General features: G+C 35.1%; 1 protein-coding gene across 11 annotated transcripts in view; it reads left to right on the top strand.

Moving 5' to 3' along the window:
• The window catches only part of Wdpcp (WD repeat containing planar cell polarity effector), a 373,249-nt gene that overhangs the window by 324,171 nt on the left and 24,646 nt on the right, over positions 1-24,432 (top strand). For all 11 annotated transcript variants that reach the window (XR_012439708.1, XR_012439707.1, XR_012439706.1 and 8 more), the window contains one exon: positions 13,837-13,865. Coding sequence is in view for 8 of the 11 variants with exons in the window: in XM_074049846.1 (XP_073905947.1) it covers positions 13,837-13,865 (29 nt within the window). In the remaining 3 variants the exon portion in view is untranslated. Of the gene's footprint in view, positions 1-13,836; positions 13,866-24,432 lie in introns of those variants that run through there.

Genomic DNA, 24,432 nt, shown 5'->3' with positions numbered 1-24,432 from the left:
GAAAAGAGAGAAACTGAATAATAAGCAATAACAACAAAAAAGACACGTAGCAAAGAGGGCGGGGTGCCCTGAGCACCAAAGATGAGGGGAGGGGAATCCCTCATGGAACTGTAAATAGACAAGATGGGCCAGAGAAGGCAGGAGCAGCAACACACAACCAGCAATCAGGAGCAGGAAAGCTTGTAAAAGCGGCAGTTGGAGAAAAACTCCACAGGAGAGAGGGGAAGACCCACTTCCCACGTGAGCTGTAAATAAACAAACCGGCTAAGAAGGCAGGAGTGGCGGCACACGCCCAGCAATCAGGAGTATGAAAGTTGTAAAAGTGGCGGTAGGAAACTCCACAGGAGAACTCTGAGTAAACAAAGCCTGTGGGGCCAGGTGAGTGCTAAGCTCACCCCTGAGATCTGCATAAATAAAGCCTCCAGCAACAGCAGGCTGACAGCAGCGGGCAGGTGAACCACAGCCACAGGTAGCCATTGACAGAACTGTCTCCAGACCCTTTTTTTTTTTCTCTCTCCCTACCTTTGATGAGACAATTGAACTACAGCTGCATGCTGAAAAACTTACTGAAACTGTATTGCATTTGAACTTGGGAAACTTTGTGGGGGTTTTTTTGTTTTGTTTTGTTGGGTTTTGTGTTATTTTGGTTTTTCCAATTTTTTCCCCTTTGATGAGACAACCATGGAACTACTTCTAAGGCACCATCTCCAGGATTGGAGGCTGGGGGACGAACACCAAAATTATTAAGACTGAAACTTTATTGCATTTGAACTTAGAGATTTTTTTTTATATTTATTTATTTTTTAATTTTTTTTCATTTATTTATTTATGTATTTATTTTCTATTTTCAGTCCTCTCTCCGTCTCTCTAATGCCTGTTCAGCTTACGGTTGATTAGTACACTATCTCTCCCTGTTTATATCTTTGAAACTACTTTTGTTTCTTTCTTTCTTTGTTTTCTTTTTTTCTACTTATTTGTTTTTCCATTTTCCTTTAACTTCTTTGCTTTCCATCTACTCTCACCCTTCCATTCTAAATATCACCAGTGCTATTGTTACAAGCTAGAAAATATTTAATTGCACACAGTAAAGGGACAATAACAACACCAAGGGCAATGACAGGAAGATAGAAAAAACAGGGAAGCCAGTTTCCCTACAGCAAAAAATTAGTATAGGAACAAGAGGGAAATGAAGAAAACAGATACTCAGATCCAGACTCCAACAAAATGAAGATAAGCTAGGCCAAAGAACCCAATGAAGCCCACAAGAATAATCTAAAAGAAGAAATACTACAGGTCCTCAATGAGAATTTTATAGAGATGATACTGGATATGGTCAACCAAAATGTACAGGAGACACTCAAGAAATTCCAAGACAACAAAAATAGAGAATTGGAAAAAGCAAAAGAAGAAATAAAGAAAACCATAGAAGCACTGTATAAACAACAAAGTGAAACAGAGAACACGATGAATAAATGGATAAATGAACTCAGGACAAAAATAGACAACATTAAAGAGGAAATGACCCAGGATATGGAAAACCTCAGAAAAAAAGAACGAAACAGAATTGCAAAACAAAACGGAAGGCCAATCCAGCAGAATAGAATACACAGAAGACAGAATCTCAGAACTCAAAGATGAAATGGTAATTAAAGGAAAAACCGAAGAACTATTAGTTAAACAACTTAAGACCTGTGAAAAGAAAATGCAAGAACTCACCAACTCCATCAAAAGACCAAACCTGAGAATCATGGGCATTGAAGAAGGAGAAGAGGTGCAAGCAAAGGGAATGCACAATATATTCAACAAAATAATAACAGAAAATTTCCCAAAACAAGAGAAAGCTATTCCCATACAGATGCAAGAGGCCTCCAAACACCAAACAGACCAGACCAAAATAGAACTACCCCATGACATATCATCATTAAAGTAACAAGTTCAGAAACTAGGGAAAGAATATTGAAAGCTGTAAGAGAGAAAAAACAAATAACATACAAAGGTAAACCCATCAGAATCACAGCAGACTTCTCAACAGAAACATTAAAAGTAAGAAGAGCATGGGGTGAGATCTTCCGGGCACTGAATGAAAATAACTTCAAACCCAGGATACTCTACCCAGCAAAACTATCATTCAAAATAGATGGAGCAATAAAAGTCTTCCATGATAAGCAGAAACTAAAACAATATGTGACCACAAAGCCACCACTACAAAAGATTCTTCAAGGGATTCTGCACACAGAAAGTGAAACCCAACATAATCATGAAAAGACAGGCAGCACCAAACTACAGGAAAAGAAAAATCAAGAAAGTAAACAGTAACCTCAACTTAGGTACACACAATCAAACCTTCAAACAACTAAGACAACTAAATGACAGGAATCACCACATACCTATCAGTACTAACACTTAATGTTAACAGACTTAATTCCCCCATCAAAAGGCACCATTAGATGAAATGGATTAAAAAGGAAGAACCAACAATTTGTTGCTTACAGGAGACCCATCTCACCGACAGAAATATGCATAGGCTTAGGATGAAAGGCTGGAAGAAATTTTCCAAGCCAATGGCCCCCGAAAACAGGCAGGAGTAGCAATACTTATCCCTGACAAAGTAGACTTCAAACCTACATTGATCAAACAAGATAAAGAAGGACATTCCATACTAACAAAAGGGGAAATAGACCAAAAGGAAATAACAATTATAAACCTATATGCACCCAATGTCAACACACCCAATTTCATCAAACATACCCTGAAGGACCTAAAAGCATATGTTAACTCCAACACAGTGGTCGTGGGAGACTTTAACACCCCATTATCATCAATAGATAGGTCATCCAAACAAAAAATCAATAAAGAAATCCTAGATCTAAAATATACAATAGATCAAATGGACCGACTTGATGTCTACAGAACATTTCATCCAACTTCTACACAATATACATTCTTCTCAGCAGCCCATGGAACCTTCTCCAAAATAGATCATATCCTAGGGCACAAAGCAAGCCTCAGCAAATACAAGAAAATAGAAATTATACCATGCATTCTATCTGATTACCATGCAATAAAACTAGAACTCAACAACAAAAGTAAAGACAAAAAACATGCAAACAGCTGGAAACTGAATAATTCATTGCTTATGAACAATGGGTCATTGATGAAATAAAAGAGGAAATTAAAAAGTTCCTGGAAGTCAATGAAAATGAAAACACAACCTACCAGAAACTATGGGACACAGCTAAGGCAGTCCTGAGAGGAAAGTTTATAGCCATGAGTGCATATATTAAAAAGACTGAAAGATCCCAAATCAATGACCTAATGATACATCTCAAGCTCCTAGAAAACAAGAACAAGCAAATCCCAAAACAAACAGAAGGAGAGAAATAATAAAAATAAGAGCTGAAATCAATGAAACAGAACCAGAAAAACCATACAAAGAATTAATGAAACAAAAAGTTGGTTCTTTGAAAAAATAAACAAGATCTGGCAAACCTGACTAAAATGAGGAGAGAAAAAACCCAAATTAGTAGAATCAAGAATGCAAAAGGGGAGATAACAACAAACACCATGGAAGTGAAGGAAATCATCAGAGACTACTTTGAGAACCTATATTCAAATAAATTTGAAAATCTCAAAGAAATGGACCGATTCCTAGATACATATGATCATCCAAAACTGAACCAAGAGGAAATTAATCGCCTGAATAGATCTATAACACAAAATGAAATTAAAGCAGCAATCAAGAGTCTCCCCAAAAAGAAAAGTCCAACACCTGATGGATTCTGTGCTGAATTCTATCAGACCTTTAAAGGAGAACTGATACCAACCCTCCTTAAACTGTTCCTCAAAATAGAAAGGGAAGGAAAACTGCCTAACACATTTTATGAAGCCAGTATTACACTTATCCCAAAACCAGGCAAAGACACCTCCAAAAAGGAGAACTATAGGCCACTCTCCTTAATGAACATTGATGCAAAAATCCTCAACAAAATAATAGCAAACCGAATTCAACAACACATCAAAAAGATCATTCACCACCACCACGTAGGCTTCATCCCAGGGATGCAGGGGTGGTTCAACATATGAAAATCAATGAACTTAATAAACCACATTAACAGAAGCAAAGACAAAAACCACTTGATCATCTCAATAGATGCAGAAAAAGCCTTTGATAAGATCCAACACCATTTCATGATAAAAGCTCTAAGAAAACTAGGAATAGAAGGAAAGTTCCTCAACATTATAAAAGCTATATATGACAAACCTACAGCCAGCATTATACTTAATGGAGAAAAACTGAAACCATTCCCTCTAAAATCAGGAACTAGACAAGGATGCCCACTGTCTCCACTCCTATTCAACATAGTACTGGAATTCCTAACCAGAGCAACTAGGCAAGAAGAAGGAATACAAATAGGTAAAGAAACTGTCAAAATATCCCTATTTGCAGACGACATGATCCTATACCTTTAAGACCCAAAAAACTCTACTCCAAAGCTCCTAGACACCATCAATAGCTATAGCAAGGTAGCAGGATATAAAAATGAACATAGAAAAATCATTAGCATTTCTATACACTAATAATAAACAAACTGAGAAAGAATATATAAAAACAATTCCATTTACAATAGCCTGAAAAAAAATCAAATACCTTGGTGTAAACCTAACAAAAGATGTGAACGACCTCTACAAGGAAAACTATGAACTTCTGAAGAAAGAGATTGAGGAAGACTATAGAAAGTGGAGAGATCTCCCATGCTCATGGATTGGTAGAATCAACATAGTACAAATGTCTATACTCCCAAAAGTAATCTACATATTTAATGCAATTCCCATCAAAATTCCAATGACATTCATTAAAGAGATCGAAAAACCTACTGTTAAATTTATATGGAAACACAAGAGGCCACGAATAGCCAAGGCAATACTCAGTCAAAAGAACAATGCTGGAGGTATCACGATACCTGACTTCAAACTATATTACAAAGCAATAACAATAAAAACAGCATGGTACTGGCACAAAAACAGACACGAAGACCAGTGGAACAGAATGAGGACCCAGATATGAAGCCACACAACTATAACCAACTTGTCTTTGACAAAGGCGCTAAAAATATACGATGGAGAAAAAGCAGCCTCTTCAACAAAAACTGCTGGGAAAACTGGTTAGCAGTCTGCAAAAAACTGAAACTAGATCCATGTATATCACCCTATACCAATATTAACTCAAAATGCATCAAGGATCTTAATATCAGACCACAAACTCTAAAGTTGATACAGGAAAGAGTAGGAAATACTCTGGAGTTAGTAGGTATAGGTAAGAACTTTCTCAATGGAACCCCAGCAGCACAGCAACTAAGAGATAGCATAGATAAATGGGACTTCATAAAACTAAAAAGCTTCTGCTCAACAAAAGAAATGGTCTCTAAACCGAAGAACCACCCATAGAGTGGGAGAAAATATTTGCCAGCTACATATCAGAGAAAGGATTGATAACCAGTATATATAGGGAACTTTAAAAACTAAATTCTCCCAAAACTAATGAACCAATAAAGAAATGGGCAAGTGAACTAAACAGAACTTTCTCAAAAGAAGAAATTCAAATGGCCAAAAAACACATAAAAAAATGCTCACCATCTCTAGCAGTAAAGGAAATGCAAATTAAAACCACACTAAGATTCCACCTCACCCCTGTTAGAATAGCCATCATTAGCAACACCACTAACAACAGGTGTTGGGGAGGATTCGGGGAAAAAGGAACCCTCTTACACTGTTGGTGGGAATGTAAACTAGTACAACCACTCTGGAAAAAAATTTGGAGGCTACTTAAAAAGCTAGACATTTATCTACCATTTGATCCAGCAATACCACTCCTGGGGATCTACCCAAAACGTTGTGACACAGGTTACTCCAGAGGCACCTGCACACCCATGTTTATTGCGGCACTATTCACAATAACCAAGTTATGGAAACAGCCAAGATGCCCCAGCACTGACGAATGGATTAAGAAAATGTGGTATATATACACAATGGAATTTAATGCAGCTATGAAGAAGAACAAAATGTTATCATTCGCTGGTAAATGGATGGAATTGGAGAACATCATTCTGAGTGAGGTTAGCCCAGCCCAGAAGACCAAAAATCGTATGTTCTCCCTCATATGTGGACATTAGATCAAGGGGAAACACAACAAGGGGATTGGACTTTGATCACATGATAAAAGCGAGGGCACATAAGGGAGGTATGAGGATAGGTAAGACACCTAAAAAATTAGCTAGCATTTGTTGCCCTCAATGCAGAGAAACTAAAGCAGATACCTTAAAAGCAACTGAGGCCAATAGGAGAAGGGGACCAGGAACTATAGAAGAGGTTAGATCAAAAAGAATTAACCTAGAAGGTAACGCACATGCAGAGGAAATCAATGTGAGTCAACTCCCTTTATAATTATCCTTATCTCAAGTAGCAAAAAACCCTTGTTCCTTCCTACTATTGCTTATACTCTCTCTTCAACAAAATTAGAGATAAGGGCAAAATAGTCTGCCGGGTATTCGAGGGGGTGGGCGGGGAGAAGGAGGAGGTGGGTGGGTGGTAAAGGAGGGGGTGGGTGGTAAAGGAGGGAGTGGGGGGTGGGGGGAGAAATGACCCAAACATTGTATGCACATATGAATAAAATAAATAAATAGATGAATAGATACATTTGGAGAGCTTCAGTATGTCCTGCTGGGTGCCATGATTCCTTGTTCCTAACACACATTCAAGTGATGCATATGTTGCATGCCTGAGGTTTCACATTGAATAGGCAACCTCTGAAGATCACTGAGAAAAATGCCATGGTTCTTGCCCCGTTTAGTCAAAAAAGAACGAAAAGAACATTGTAAGTACTATAACTCAAGGCAACCATGTAATATACTTCGTAAAAGTGGTACCAAAAAAGAAAAAAAGCATAACAAGGTATCAGAATCACTGCCAGCCAAGATATCCAGCTAAACAGGTGGTCTACAAAGGTAAATAAAGTTTAAACATGCAGAATAAACTATGTAAGCAATTTTGGGGATAAAAAGCACAAATAATATATACATTACTGTGTGTGAAAGGACAAAAGTATTTAGCATTTGTGTGTTCTCAATGTGTCCTCTTCTCACTCTCCCTAAAGATGAGTCTAGCTTGATTCACTCACTCTCTTCCCTTCCTCTAAAAACCAACTCTGCTGTACTGTTATTACCCTAGCCTATTTTCTTCTGCAATAATAGAATACCTGACTCTGGGTAAATTTCAAAGGATATAAGTTGATTTATCTTACAGTTCTAGAAGACAGAAGTCCAAGACCTGGCAGCTGCACTGGGGAAGGCCTCATACTTGAAGGGGCAGCCTCACTTTGTACCACCGTGCTCTCATGATAACTAATTCAGTACCTCTTAGACATACCAACATTCTCAGCACTGTGACACTGGGTACCAAATTCCAATGAGTTTCAGAAGGATCAAACAATATTTAAATCAAAGCAACAGTCTTTGAGATTTTGAAATGCAAAACTTGGAAGAGAAATAGAGCACAGTCATGCACATCTATAATCCCAAAACTCAGGAGGATGGTTGGCTCCAGGCCAGCCTGGGCTGTCTCAAAAAACAAAACAAACAAATAAACAACAACAAAAAAAAAACTGAGAGATTGAGATTATAAGGAATTGGTTTACACAATTAAGAAGACTTACAATTTCCAAAATCTGCAGTTGGCAAACTGGATTTCCAGAAAAGCCAATAGTGTAGTTAGCTGATAGGATGGTAAATGCCAGCAGGCCTGAGCCCCAGGAAGAGCTATGCTTCACTTGAATCCAAAGGCAAGAGAAACTCCATGTCTCAGCTTGAAGGCAGGAGTTCTCTCTTACGGGGTCAAGGGTAGGGGGAAGTTACTGGAACATGGAACTATAGAAGAGGGAGGACAAGGTGAAATCTACTGATACTTTGTCTCTCTCACCTTGAAAACCTTCAGAGGGCAATGCCTGGTGTTTTACTTCCTTCTTCCAAATTTTACACAATTTCTCTTGGCCATCTCTAACACAGAAACACACAGGGAATGGTATTCTGGGAAACATAGTTGTGACTTAGCCAAGCTTATTTACACAGTGCAAAACCATCATAGAGGTTATATTTTCTAGCACATAGAGATAAGGCATGATGAAGAAGCTACAGAAACTAGACCAATACTTTTACAGAACAGCAAAAACAAAAAGAAGCCTGACTCATGACCAAGTCGGCTAGGTTGAGAATTAGACTGGAAGTTAAAGGATAAAAGAACAAGTGGATCCAGAAGCCATTGGTTCACACCTATAATCCTAGCTACTTGGAAGGCAAAGATCAGGAAGCCAGCTTAGGCAAATAGTTTATAAGACCTACCTCGAACATACCCAACACAAAACGGGACTGGCAAGAGTGGCTCAAGTGGTAGAGAACCTGCCTAGCAAGCGCAAGTCCCTGAGTTCAAAACCTGGTACCACCAAAAGGAAAAAAAAAATGGAGATTAGCCCAAAAGAGGAAAAAAAGAGTACGATGAGACAGCAAAAACACAAAGACTTTTAGTAGTTCTTCCCATCTGTCTTTACAGAAATCATACGTCAGTCAAACTATGTGTGAAGAACCAGTTTTGTTTCATTTTTTAGATTTCTAATCCAATATAGATCAATATTTGTAAAATACAATAAAAAATAAAAATAAAAATGAAATTTAAAAGAAATGTAGAATGTCCAAAATTTTTTATTAGACATACATAAAATTATCTTGTAGAACTGCTATAAAAGTTTCTAATTCTTTTTCTTTTTCTCAATGTTTTAACTCTTTTATCACAGACAACAATAAATAGTTTGCAGACCAGTATTTGGTCTTTATCCCATACTTTCAATAGCTGTGAACTAGTAGTAACTGCTTACTGAATTTAGGAAGAAAGACCAAGTAATAAGTTTAAGAATAACAGAAACAAGATATGTTTAAACCAAAGAGACGTAATGGATATGCACCATAGGGAGCTTGAGAGATTAATGATCACAAATGTTTCTGTAAAAATCAAGAGTATCCATTTATTTAGCATAGTAACATTACAGGTATGATTTACATTACATCAGTTTTTAAAAGACTTGATTTTGTTCAGCACTCTAAAACAAGCTAGAAAATATTTGAAACCTAAAAATCTCTCTACCAATATTATAGGCAAATCTCAAAAAAGATTGTCAATAATAAAGCAAAGTGATTGGCAGGCATTCTGCTAAATGTGTTAGATGCTGTGTTGAAGTTAGATATTCTTCATTTAAAGGATAACTATTAAAAATTATACCTGTTGAAACTATTTCAAGAATCAGGGGAGGGGGATAAAGGACAGCACTGGAGGGGGGAATTCAAGTATGATATATTTGACACATTGTAAGAACCTTTATAAATGCCATAGTGTACCCCCACCCAGCACAACAATAAAAGTTAAAAAAAAATTTTTTTAATTATGGGATATTATTTCCTTTATAAAGTATTATTCTAATTATAAAGAAATACAATAGGACATTTATTGTATTGTACTTTATTCATGGGTATTTTGAAATTTAATGTAAAATATAATTACGTTTTCCATGTTTCTCATTCTATAAATACTAAGTTAATTGTATGTATCAAAATAAATACTATTTTATATTTTAAAAAGAGTATCACTGTTTATTTACATAAAAATAAATTTTAAATGACAGCCAATCAATTTTTTGCATTGTTAAGTACCTGGGAAAAAATCAAAAGAACAATATTCAGTGACACATAAAAATTATATGAAATTAAGTTTCAATGCCCATAAAGTTTTATTGGCACACAGCCATGCTCATTCTTTTACATATTGCTTATAGCTTTTTTCATGCTACAATGACAGAATCGATTCACACTGCTGCTTGTCATACTGCAGACTGCACTGACCCTGTTATAAATTAACAGCATTTCAAGTGCCATTGTATTGCCACACCACAACATTTTATCTTTTTATTACTGGTGAATGTTCATCATATCAAAACAAGAAAAGAGAATTGGACTTTGAATACCACACTTTTAGTGGACGATAAAGTGGATTGTTTTATTATGGAATCAGATGGCAAAGCATTGTGTTAACTGTGCAGTGACGCCATGGCTATACTTAAAAGAATCCAGTATACATCGATATTATAAAATAATTCATCACAATATCACCAGCCCACAGAAAAGTAACAGAAAGATTAGAAAATTTAAAATGGGCAATCTTATCATAGCAAAATTTCTTAACAAAAATTAACATGATGCCACAACAAAGTAAGTATTTTGAGTGTTTCATTTGTTAACCAAATAAGGAAAGCTGTTCACTGGTGGTGAGTTGATTATATCACACACTTGATTCAGGCAGCTGAAGAAATGTGTGGAGAGAAAATTACCTAAGACTATTGGCTTCTTTGTGGATACAGTTGCTCAAAAAACTGAGGGCACTGGGAAAAACATAAATAGCTGATCAGGAAAAAAAAGCAATAAACAAAACATACACAAAAATAAAAGTAAATGATTTCAAGTGGTTTCCCTAGACAAGCAGATATTGTGGATACTGCTTAATTGTTGTTCTTCATTTGAGAAGTCAGTGGCAAGTTTCAAGTAAATAGGAAATTCATAATTAATAGTCTATAGAATAACTCCAAGCAAGGCTTTTTTAAAAAATGAGGAAACACCAATTAAATACAACATAAAGTAGAATCATCTAAGATTTTTACAAAGGATGATGATAACATGTCCAACTTTGTTGGACAAATTTACAAATTTTTTGAAATGTAAGATGCTTAAATCCTAGTTATTCACTGTATTTTTTATTCATTTCTAGGTATTTCACAGAAAATATTTTACTGTATCACGTGTTGCTGAATCCATAGTGTCAATGGTGAACTTCATTTGCTCTGATGGGTTTAGCCATTATCAGTTTAGTGAATTTTTGTCAGAAATAAAGGCTGATTATCTTGACTTTCTCTACCACACAGAAGTTCAAAAACTTAGCAGTGGCAAAATTTGATTGCGATTCTTTTTTTAGCTCACTGCTGAGACTAAAAATTTTCTGAATGAGAAGAAGCATTAACCACTATTATCAAACTAAATGACTTTAAAAATTAGCTTTTGCTGCAAATTTGATGTTTCTTAATAATTTCAACCTAAAATTACAAGAAAAAAAAAACAGTGCTTATATATGTGAATTTTACTGAAGTAAAGCCATTTCAATGTTAATTGAGGTTATCTGAATCATAAGTAATGTCAAAGGGTACTGCCAAGAGTTAAAACAAATGAGATCTACATTCTCACACAAATTTGTAGTAGATACATTTTCTAGTTCAGAATATGGTCCCAGCTATGGTTAAAAACAAAACAGAACTATCCTTGTCAGGTGTGGTGGTGCACACCTGTAGTTCCAGGTATTCAAGAGGCTGAGACAGGTTGATCACTTAATCCCATGAATTTGAGGCCAGCCTAGGCAACATCACAAAACCCCATCTCAGAAAACAAAAAAACAAACAAAAGAAGCTGTCCCCATTTTAGCACTTAAAACTGAAATTCTGGGAGGTCCCTGATATGCTTAGTCCAAGAAAACTGGAACTTAATTCTAGTGTTTTTCTGGGTGCAAAAGAATCTTCCATTTTCAAAATCCATCAACTGTGTAATCAAGGAGCTTCCACCAAACCTTCAGTTGGAAGTGATTAATCTGCAATGTAATAACTGCAAAAAGTGCAAACATCAAGAGAAGAATCTGATAGAACCCTATAACGTGAGATGCCGCTCATGGATTGGTGTATTTGGTAGTACTGACCAAATGCTTGAAAAGGCATTTTCACAGATGAAATATAGAAAAACTCCTCAGATCAGCATTAGCGGATGAACATTTGCAGTTGAGCTTGATGAGAAAGAACACTAGCTTTGAACCCCAATTAAATGCAATTCTATGGATCCCTATTCTCATTAGCTGTATTTCAAAAAATACATGATTATTATTAAATTTCAGCAAAAAATTATACTCAATTCTTAGTTTGTAGCTCATCAACAAAATTTGTGGATTTTTTTCTCTTGTTATTTAGTTACATAATATTTTCAAATTGACCTTTTAGCCCACAAAGCTTAAAATACTTACCCTCTAACTAGCCTAAACTAGTCTAAACTAAGACAAATATAGCTAAGAGATGGAAACTGTCATAGTTGACAAGAAACTAAATGAAGCATCAACACTGGCTTGTATTAGAAAAATAAACAGGTGTGGTAACAGCTCAGCAGCACATGTGTGGGAAATATAAACAAAATTGGTATATATTTAAAATTCTAAAGTAATCACTTCATTACACCAAACCTCTTCAGAAGTCCATTTAGAAACTAGATTACAGATCTTAAGTCTTCTGCTAAGAAGGTTAATTTTCCTTTATGTGAAAAATCTGGCAGGATAAACAATAACATGGTGAAACTTAGCATCTTTTTTTTTTTAAGTTTTAAACACTTCACTCAAAATCAAGATTACAGAAGTAACAGGTTTTTACAGTCTATAGAATCCTTTTTATTTATTTTTATTGTGCTGGGTGAGATACCTTGTAGCATTTACAAAAGTTCTTATAACATATCAAATATATCATATTTGAATTCACCTCCTTCACCATATAGAATCCTTTTTAAAACATGCTTAAGTTAATGCAGGGTAGCTTCAGTTTTGTTTAGCTGTAAGAAAAATTTCTTGACCACCAAAGAGGCAAATGCTGAACCAGTTTCTGAAGGAATTGCTAATTTTATAATTCCACAGGTCATCAACAATATAACTATCATATGGTAGTATTTAAATGTTTATCTACTTAAAAGCAAAAGCTAATTCATTATTTTAAAAAGTTTAGCTGCTCTATGAAAATATTATAACCTAGATTTTATGGCATGGTTCTACATCATGCTAGGAATGTTAAATTTTTAAACTATATAGCAAAACATTCCAAGCCATATAAAAACACCCCCAAATAGCAAGTGATGTAGATTTAATGACAAATGAGTAACATACGTATTTATAGAACATAATCACCATCAAGGCATTATTACTTGGTGCTTCCTACAAAGGAAGAAAATAAGATGCTGCCAGTAAGCTTTAGTAATGTGTAATCTACTTAGGAAGGCAGACTAAATATTAAAGGCAGTGGATAATATTCATTAAATATACACCAAATGAATGGTGTATCTGTGCTCTATGTAAAGGAAAGAGAAACATTACTGGAATTTATAAATATAACCAATTATACCCAATTTGATGTCTTAAGGGTGAGAATATGTAAATTATTTCCTACCTTCTATCAATAAATGAGAAAGTAGATTGCGGCAATAACGACAATTCTTTTCTCTCAGCATACAAATTTGTGATGCCTCTTTTTACAGCACATTTTGATGCAGTAGGGTCAGCAGATAACTCACTAAGTACAGCTTTCTCATTGAGCCCAAAAAAAGAGGCAACTTCTCAGCACAGCTCCCCAAGCAACCACTACTACATAACAAAGATGGCATTTAGGTGAAACGTATTTGCCATGCTAGAAAGACATTACTTTAAGAACAGAAAAAAACCATGTAGACATAGTCTACTTATTTCAGTGCACATATTAGCCATGATGTGTGTGTGAGAATAATTAGCACTTTCATACTATTTTAATATCAGTACTTTCTCTAGCTTTCAGCTTTTTAATTTATTTAAGCTATGATTATTTTAAGTATTTTTAGTGAAGAAATTTTAAAGTTCTGTTCATTTTTATTAGGATCTTTTATTAGACTGTAAGATCATTAATGCTGTTATCTTTTATTTTAGGAGAACCGAAAGAAGATTGCAGAGGACAGGTAAATTGCTTTATTTATTATTAGTTAAATGCCAAGAGAAAAACATACTATTTATGATTATTTTGAACTCAGGAAATGCTGCTTATTGACCTACATTAGCTAGATTACATTAATTATATTAATAGTTTCTAGAAAACTAGCTTTTCAGTATTACATAGCTGTAATTATTAAAAGTTATTTTAAAGATAAAATATATCTTGAATATGAGTCAAAACGGTCCTGTAAGGAGAAGTAGGGGAGATATGGATGACTTCAGAGTCACCAGGAGTGGCCAGGCATGGTGATCCATGACTGTAGTCCCAGAACTTGGGAGGGTGAGCAAAAGAATTACAAATTCGTGGCCATACAGACTGTATAGCAAATTCAAAGCCAGACTGAGCTACATAGCAAGACTCTGTTGCAAAAAGAAAAGGCACCAGAGTTGAAAATTGATGGAACTCAGTTATGAGTAACGTGGCAGTTCATATATATCATTCTTTCATGGGTGTGTATTTGCAATATTGAAGTAACAATTTTAAAGTTTAATAGTAAGTATAAAATTATCCAATACCTTTTATTACATCTATGCATAAATTATGTAAGAAATGTATATAAAAATCACTTCTGACAAGTGGTCCTCAACTTTAGCCTCTTCATTTTGTCTCTGACATTCATTCTGAGAGGTGGTATCAATGCTCTGTTTTGTCAATTTTAAAAGGTTTTGTGTAAGTCACAGACATTCTCACGATTTTATAAATAGCCAACAGACCCTTAATAACTAATTCATCATGAGACTTGATTTTGAATGATGGTTTCTACAATAACTAGCATTATAATTTTGGACAATTCCTGACATCTCTTTTAAGCCTCAACTTCTTTTTCTGTAAAACAGAGATAATTCTACATAACCCATGGAGTGAAATCCGTTTTTGAGCATGACTACAACAGAACTGTGAGAGTTACGTTTCTGACAGCAGTAATTGCCGAATCACTACTTCAGTCTCCTTTGGGGGCGCAGTACTGAGGCTGGAGCGCAGAGCCCTGTGCTTGCTGGGCAGATGCGCTACACTTGAGCCATGCGCCCAGCCCTTTGCATTCAGATTTTTCAAATACGGTCCCCGTTTTATGCCTGGGCTTGCTTGCACCCCAATTCTCCTATTTAGGCTTCCAGCATAGCTGGATGACAGGCAAGCACCACCACACCCAGCTTTTTTTTTTTTTTAATTGGTTGAAATGCGGCATCATGAATTTTTTTGCCTTGGCTGACCTCAATCTATGATACTCCTGATGTTTGCCTCCAAAGTAGCATGATTACAGGCATGAGCCACCATACCTGAATCAATCTACTTCTTTTTTAAATTTATTTTATTTTTATTAACATATAATAGTTGTATAGGGGGATACATTGTGCTATTTACATATTGTGCTTAAGATATAAGTTAGTTAAGATTTATCCCCTCCATCGTTCTCTCTCCTCTCCCTCCTTCTTAGAACAATTTCAATTTCAACAGGTTTCATTCTTCTGTTTTCATATATAAATAAAATACATCCACCATATTCACCCTTTCATTATGCCCTCCCACTGGTACCCACTCTCAGAAAAGATCTGTTTTACCCTCCTGTCCTTCATTTTTTTAAGTATAAAGTTCAAGGGATTTTCACCTTGGTATTTCAGACCTGTAAATATCATACTTTAATCAGATTAACCCCCCCACACCCACTACTTACTCTTTCTCTCTCACCATGCTCCCCTAATATTCAATACCTTACAGTGCACAGTAAGCTATTCAGTTTACTTCTTTATGGACATATCTATATTGGAATTTTTTTAAATCTTGATTTGCTTAGAGGAAAATACTCCATATTACAGTTGAATATACATGTATAATAATTTGCATTTCATTTGCTAAAGCTTAAAGAAACTTTACCATAAATTTTGTATATTTTAAGTCGCTTAGTTTTTAGAACACTTGCTAAAGAAAATACAGCATTCTGTTAAAATTTTACAGCTACATCCTCTTGGATACACAAGTATGGATGAGATTCAATTAAGAAACTGACTTCCCAACAATTTTTCTAGAAGAGATTTCGTACAGAATAAGAGAAATATCAGTTTGTGTACTGATGTACAGAATGGTTATTGTAATCTAACTGATCACAAGACTGAGTTCAGATGTAATATAGTTTATACACACACTTTATGTTCAGTCCTGTGATTTCTTGTATAGAAATTAAATACAGACAAGATACAGGTTCTGAGAACTTCTCGTTATTGCCTATAAAGATCTTCTCATTCAAAATTTTTATTCCCTACATTTTAAAATAGTTTGTACATATACATTTGTTTCATTTTCTTTTAATAACTATATTAGTCTGTTTTCTGTTGCAATGATGAAATCAAGAAGTTATATACTATAATAATGACAAAAGGGTTTTTAGCCCACTGTGTCGAAAGTACAAAGTCCAAGATCTGGTGGCCCTGTCCACTGGCAAGGGCCTCATAGCAGATGGCATCACAATGGCAGGAATGTATGTGTGAAAGAGATGGAATAGCAAGACAGGAAGCCAGAGAAGAGATTCAGAGTTGGTTTTCTTTTTCACAATTCACTCTCTCAAGAACTTACTTCACCAGACCATCATTAATACCTTCTAAGGGCAGTTCCCCCTGTGACCTAATTACCTTCCACTAAGTTCCACCGTTTAAAGGGTCTCCCATCTCTTAGTGCTGCCATATTGGGGACAGAGATTCCAACAAATGAGACCACATCCAAACTATAGTACTAACTATTTTCAATATATTTCTCTTTATCCTACCTTTTTTTAACTTCAACCAATTGGGTATAATCAACAAAAAATAAATGGCAATAATTATTTTATTATTTTTAACATTTATCAAGTGTTTATTATATGTCTGGCACCAATCTCAATATCTTAAACATTTTAACTCTCACAACTACTCCATGAGGTGGATACTGCAGTTTGCCCCACTATGAAACTGCAACACAATGATTAATTTACCCATAGGCACACAGTTTGAAAAGTATAAAGCTGGAATTCAAACCCAAACAGTCTGATTCTAGACCAGTGTTGTTCAACCTCAGCACTTTTTGACATTTTGAGCCAAATACCTCTTTGTTGTTAAGGCATCAGACAGTGTTTAGCAGTAATCCCTGCCTCTACCCATACTCACGGAAGGCCACTAGGCTTCCCACCCAAGTCAGGATGGCCAAATAGCTCTAGACATTCATTTCCAAATGTCTGCTCGGTGGAGTGGAATGAAAAAAAAATAAAACATAAAAAAAAATTCCCATTGAGAACCACTACTCTAAAGAAACCCTTATACAATGCATATATGTGTTGCATTAGAAACCTCTGTACAACATTGCTTCTCTGAAAGCCACATATATGGAAACATGGAAAACCAGAAAATAACACAAAATCTATACTCCCCCATCCAGAAAATAACCAGTAATATTGCTAGTGCTTTTGAAGTTCAGAGTGTGTCTCCACAATTACATTCTATTCTCATCATCCTAAATTTTGTGTTAATCATTGCTCTGTTTGTCTTTATGGTTTTCCCATAAGAGATTATATCCATAAATAACACGTTTTTTAGTTTTACCTCATTCTGAAGTTTATATAAATGGAAACAGTGCATTCTTGTTACTTGCTCTTTTCGCTCAAAAGAATACATCCGCATGGCACAGGTGGCTCACACCTGTAATCCTAGCTACTCAGGAAGCAGAGATCAGGAGGATTGCAGTTTGAAGCCAGCCCAGGAAAACAGTTCATGAGACTGTATCTCGCAAAACCCTATCACAAAAAATTGGGCTGGTGAAGTGGGTCAAGGTGAAGGCCCTGAGTTTGAACTCCAGTATTGCAAAAAAAAAAAGAATACATCCATCTGATGTGCATAGGTATATTCATTTCCACTGTCTGTAATATTCCACCAAATGAATATCACAACTTATTCATCCACTCTACTCAATTTATTCATTGCTCTACATTTGTGAATAGTTAACTTGATTCTAGAGTTTTCTATTACAAACAGTGGCTGCTATTGAACACACTACTACATAGCCCTAGAATGTATACTTACATATTGTGGAATTTCTGGTCACAGGCAATGCACATCTTTAATAAATTCCCAAAGTAGTTTGACCAACTTACATTCCCACCAAGTAACTATAAGAGTTTCCAGTAAGAGCTTCCACTGTTCCACATCTTCCTAATACTTGATAACACTTAGATTTACCACTCAGAGTTCTCATTCTTTTTGTCATTTCTAGTAACTATGAATTGGTTTCTCACTAAGGTTTTAATTTGCATTTGCCTATCTAATAATGAGGTCGAACCTCTTTTCTTGTTTCTAATAATTTGTATTTCCTCCTTGAGATGCATATTGCTATCTTTTACTTATTTTTCTATTGAAGTCTTTGCCCTTTTCTCACAGATTTTAGGCATTCTTTACATAGCCTGGAAACTAATTCTTTGTCAGTGTTACAAATAATTTCTCACCCTTTATTGCTTGCCATTTCCTATCTTAATGGTTGATAAAAAGAAGTTTGAGTATACTAACAATAAGAATTATGACCCTTTCCCTTTATGGTATGTTTTTTATATCTCGTTTTAGATAACCTACCTACTTCCAATGTCATACATATTTTTCCTATTATTATAGTTTTTACCTTTCATGTTTACATCTTTAATCCATCTGGGTTCATTTTGTGTGTGTGTGTGTTATGCCCAGAATTAAAGGGAAATTATTCTAAACATGTACAGAAATAATAAACTACTGTTCTAAGAGCTTAATTCTAGTCTGAACAAGTAAAGCCTATAACTAGCAAAACTGACCAAATGTAGCAGAACCAAATTTATTTAGTTGATTGTATAATTAATCAACTCCATAAAAACATTGTTTGTAATGAATTGATGGATTTACTTCACTTTTATGAAACAACACAACAAACCTAAATTCTCAACATCTAAATTAACAAATGACTCAGCTCTGGTCTACTTAATTCTAGGTCCCTAATTATTTAAGAATACCTTGGTGGTATTCTTTCTGTGAAATTTTTAACTTAAATGTCAGCTTTCCATACCATAAAACCTATGCCACTTTTGTTCTGTGTGTGTTATCTAGATATTTTGTATCTGTACCCTAAGTTGTCTCTTGTTTAAAAATGTTAGACATCTTTGAAGTAAGCAGGCAGTACTAAAAGTTGTTTAGGCATGCAGGGTACTGGTAGCTATGGCTCCCAGGCCTGCATTCACTCAGCATGAATCACAAGTCAATAAGAGACTTTTTAGCTAAGACTAAAAATGGGAAGGTGAGAGCTGGGAGCAGTAGCACATGCCAGTAGTCTAAGCTATTCAAGAGGATGAGGCAGGAAAATCACTGAGCCCAGGAGTTCAAGGTCAACCTGGGAACACAGACTTGACTCAAAAAATAAAATTAATAAAATAGAAGTTTCAGAAAAAAATGTGTGAAACAATTACAGTTCATTCATTAAGAAAACAGGTTATTCTAGATAACATCACCATAGTCTGAGTTTGGTTAATAGGTACTCAATAAACTTGTTTTTCAGCGTATTTCCTACATACTAATATTGATTAAATTTCAGCTTCTTAGGCTTTTTAGATTATATCATAAGGAACATAAATATCTGTTTGCCCCATATTTAGCAAAGTTATGATTAACCAGAGGATTCAGGAGGCATCTGATTCCTCCATTGACAACTTCCCCATCCCTGGGCTGGGGCAGTGTGGCTCAGTGATGGGTCACATGCCTAGTATACACAAGCCCTGGCTCATAAATTTAAAGGTTTTAGAATCCAGTAATGAGTACTGCCTAACATTTTTTTCATTAGGGTTGCAAAAATGGGGATTTTTATAATTCTATCATTTCTTCTATCTTTATATCTTCTAAATTTTCTCTAAAGAAAAATTCTCCCTAGGACTGGATGGCTTCACTGCTGAATTTTGCCAAATTTTTAAAGAAGAACTAAGACCCATGCTCCCAAACTATTTCATAGAATTAAAAGCCTTTATTATATTGCAGTACAGTTCTTCTATTCCTAGTTTCATCAGAGCTTTTATCAAGAAACGATATTGTATTTTGTCAAAAGCTTTTTCTGTATCTATTGAGATGATCATGTGGTTTTGTCCTTGCTTCTGTTTGTGTGCTGTATAACATTTATTGGTTTGCATATGTTGAACCATCCCTGCACTCCTGGAATGAAATCACCCTAATCGTGGTGCATGATCTTTTTTATGTATTGTTCAATTTGTTTTGCCAGTATTTTATTGAGGAAAAAATAAGCTTTTCTACATACCAGTAATTAATTTGCTGAGGAAGAAATCAGCGATCTCTTAATCATTCACAATACCATAACAAAACAGTCATGAACAAAGTTAATTAATGATATGAGAAACACCACAGTGATAATTACAAAAAAAAGAAAAAAACTGATTAAAGAAAGAGAAGAGGACACTAAAAAGTAGGAAGACCTTCCATCTTCCTGGATTGGAATTAGTATTGTTAAAATGTCCATACTATCTAAAGCAATCCACAGATTCAATGCAATCCTGATCAAAATAGTAATGACATTCTTCACAGAACTAGAAAAAGCAATCCTCAAACTCATATGGAAGCACAAAAGATGCAGAATAGCCAACACAATCCTAAGCAGAAGAGAAAAGCTGGAAGGTCACAGTGTTTTATTTGAAAACATATCACAGAACCCTAGTAACAAAAACAGCACAGTGGTGGCATAAAAACAGATTCGTGGGCCAATGGAATGGCAAACCAAGAGCCAAGTGATTCTTTACAAAGGTGCCAAAAACATATATTGGAGAAAGGATGGCTTCTTCACCAAACGGTGCTGGGAAATCTGAACATCCACATGTAGAAGACTAAAATTTGAACTCTTAGGCTGTGCAAAAGTCAACTCAAAATGGATTAAAGACCTTAATGTAATACACAAAACTCTGAAACTACTAGAGGAAAACATTAGGTAAACACTTCAAGATATTGATACAGGCAACAATTTCCTGAATAAAACTACAAAAAGCATAGGAAACAAAAGCAAGAATTGACAAATAGGATTACATCAAATTAAAAAGTTTCTGCACAGCAAATGAAACAGTCAATAGTGAAGAGACAACTTACAGAATGGGAGAAAATATTTGACAGCAGTTCTTCTGACAGAGGATTAATATCCAGAATATAGATGTTAAAAAACTTAACAAAAGCTAAGTACTTTTGCCCAGTTTTAAAAAGTACAGTCATGTAACTCTATTCACCTCCCTAATGAAAAAGTGGACCCTATATGATAATTTGCTTTCAACTTTGGACATAGAAGAGTAGAGAGGGAAAAAAATGAGAAAAACTTCCCATATAAATCCATTCTCCTAAGACAATGAAGCAAAAATGTGTTAGATAGCATCATCTGACTTCTTGGTGTTTTACATTATGTAGTTCCAATTTTTATAAAAGCATAAATAACTCCTTTAATGCCCAAGAGGAGAATTGGATGTTTGATTTATTTTTCTAGGTCATAGGTTGTGTTAAGCTGAATAGGCTGGGACTGTGTAACTTTCCCCAGTTGGAACTGAACTTTCCCATCAGAGAATGAATGGCCTCAGAAGTAATTGTTCCCAGTCCTGTGCTTGGATCACTATAGATTTAGAAGGAACTCAGGATCTGAAAAAAAAAAAAAATCTCAAACGAGAAAAACAGTTCTGATAAGAAGTGTGGATCTTGTCACTGAGTTACTGTAGACTTAGAAGAAATTCAGGGTCTGGAAAAAAAAATCTCAAGAAAAATAGTTTCAATAGGAAATAATGAATCTTCCTTTTTTCCTCCTTAGCCATTACACTATATGATTAACAGACTATAATGGAAACCTGACCTTGCTGCCAAATCAACAGAGGAAGTGTTGTTGTATGAGATGATAGGTTTTTACATAAGAAGAGTGAAATCTTTGTTTGATCCTTTGTGAGTAGAAGATAATTTTAAATTTGTTAAATGAAATTCAGAAGGTAATGATTCATTTCTGGAATGGCTACCCAGAGCCACAGGAGCTGTGGTGCTGGGAACACAGGACAGATTTACTAAAACTTCAGTGTGACAGAAATGGCCAAAAATAAGAAGGACTGGAGGTGTGGCTCAAGCTATAGAGTACCTGCTGACAAGTGCAAAGCCCTGAGTTCAAGCCCCAGTACTGCCAAAAGAAATAAAATAAAATAAGAAATAGCCAAAAATAAGAAATGTTGAGCATTCTAATGATTAGTCAAATTGATCAATCATTTTGAATTAAAATTTAAAGTTTTTTCATAAAAAAAGAAAGAATGGGCAAATGATCTGAATGGACATTTCCAAAAAGAAGAAATAGAAATAGCCAATAAATATAGTTAAGGAAATGGAAATCAAAGCTACAATGAGATTTCATCCCATCCTAGTTTAAAATGGCTATTATCAAAATGGCATCAGCAAACACTGGCAGGATGTAGAGAAAAGAGGACCCTTACTCATAGCTGGTAGCAATGTCAATCAGTACAGTTATTATGAAAATAGTATGAAGATTTCTCAAAAAAGTAAAACTATCCCCCACTCCTGTACATATATCTGATGAAAATGAGGCAGCATACAAGAGAGACACTTGAGATACCTTTATCAGGGCACTATTCACAATAGCTAAGAGATGGAATCAGCCTAGCTGACCCTCAACAGATGAATGGATAAAATATGGTATATATGCACGATAGAGTGTTAATCAGTCATAAATAAGAGTGAAATCCTGTCATTTGCAGTAAAATGGAATTGGAGAACATCATGTTAATTGAAATAAACCAGACACAGACAAATGTTGCATGTTTTGTCTCATATGCAGAAACATTTATTTATATCCTTAAAAATAAATTTCACATGTACTGAAAATAGGATTACAAGGAAGGTCAGCAGGAGGAAGGTAGAAGAAAGTGAATGAACATGGTCAACACACAGTGTGTGCACATATGGGACTACCACAGTGAATCCCATTAATTTGTACAACTAATATATGTTAATAATAATTTTAATAAGATGTTAAGGTGAAAAAAACTCTTCAAATTTTTATTTTCTATGAAAGGAAGCTTATAAAAAGCAAGGCGAATACCTTATTCTCCTATTTATCAATGTTCAAGGCAGAAATCTGCAAACATTTTCTGTGAAGGACCAGATAGAAAATATTTTAGGCTTTGCAGACTGTGTGATCCTATGTCACAACTACTCAACTCTTATATTGTAGCAAAAATGCAGCCATGGATAGTACTTAAATGAATGTTCTAATAAAACCTTATTTATGAACAGTGAAAATTTGAATTTCATATAATTGTCAATATGAAATATTCTTTGATTTTTTTCTTAACCATTAAAAATATATAAAGACATTTTTATACCCCACAATAGGAAAAGGATTGGCTATGAGCTCTGAGTCATAGTTTGTAGATCCCTGGTTCAAGCAAACACTGAACCACTGAGCTATATCCCTAGCCCTAGATTCTTGGTTCAGAGTAATGATGATACATGAGCAACCTCAAAATCCCAAACTGGGGATGAGGGAGTGTCTGTTTAAAATCTTTAAGAACTCATACATCATTAGAAACTAGATGTATTTCATTCACCTGTAGTCATTATTCGGCTGGTTTGTTGGTTCTTTGTGTTTTGCAGTGCTGGAGATCCAACCCAGAGCTCAAACGTGCCAGGCAAGCACTCTGCCACTGAGCTATACCCCTAGCTGTCATTATTGTTTTTTGATGTTCAAATAGTCTTCTTTTAAGTTGGTTCCTGTGTCCTTTTGATATGACTGCCTTAGTCCTTGGCAGTACCTTCCTTTTATGGCATGAGATGTCCCAAACTCATAAATTCCCTGCCTTAGGCCTAGAGTCTACTATTCCTTCATTTTGGGGGTTATCTTAGTTTATAGACTGTTTTAGTAGGCAGGGAAGAAAGCACATATGTCTTTCTTATTATCTCTTATGTTTTCTCTTCAACAACATCAGAGGAGAAGAGGGAAGAAAAGATTCTGCCTATAAGTAGGGTGTGTGGTGGGGGAAAGGTGGCACAATGTATATACATGTAAGTAAATGTAACAACGATAAAATAAAAGGAGAAAAAAATTTTTAATGAGTTTTAGCTAACATTAGCAATTTAAAATTAAGTTTTTAATTTTTTTTCTTGTAGCTCTTTTTTCTTATGCCAGACCATCACTTTTCTTATGTTAAATAATCATCAGTTCACTGAAACTGCTTACACGGAAGTTACCAGTGAGCTCCAAATGCCAAATGCAATGGACAATTATTATACAGTCATGTTTCATACAAAGTTTCTGTCAGCAACAGACTATATGAACAAGCCCTCTTAGTTTATTTTATGATGTTCACACAATGAAATCATTTAATGTATTTTGTAGAATGCATCCCCATCATTAAATACTACATTGTATACATAATTCATCAGAGCTATAGTATCTGATATTATTGAATATGATTTTTGTCTTGAAGTATTTAGCTTCCATTACACCACATTCTGCTAGTTCAACTACCT

The sequence above is a fragment of the Castor canadensis genome, chromosome 12 (genome assembly GCF_047511655.1).
Source record: "Castor canadensis chromosome 12, mCasCan1.hap1v2, whole genome shotgun sequence".
Taxonomy (NCBI): Eukaryota; Metazoa; Chordata; class Mammalia; order Rodentia; family Castoridae; genus Castor; species Castor canadensis.
This window is presented reverse-complemented; position numbering and strand designations above follow the sequence as displayed.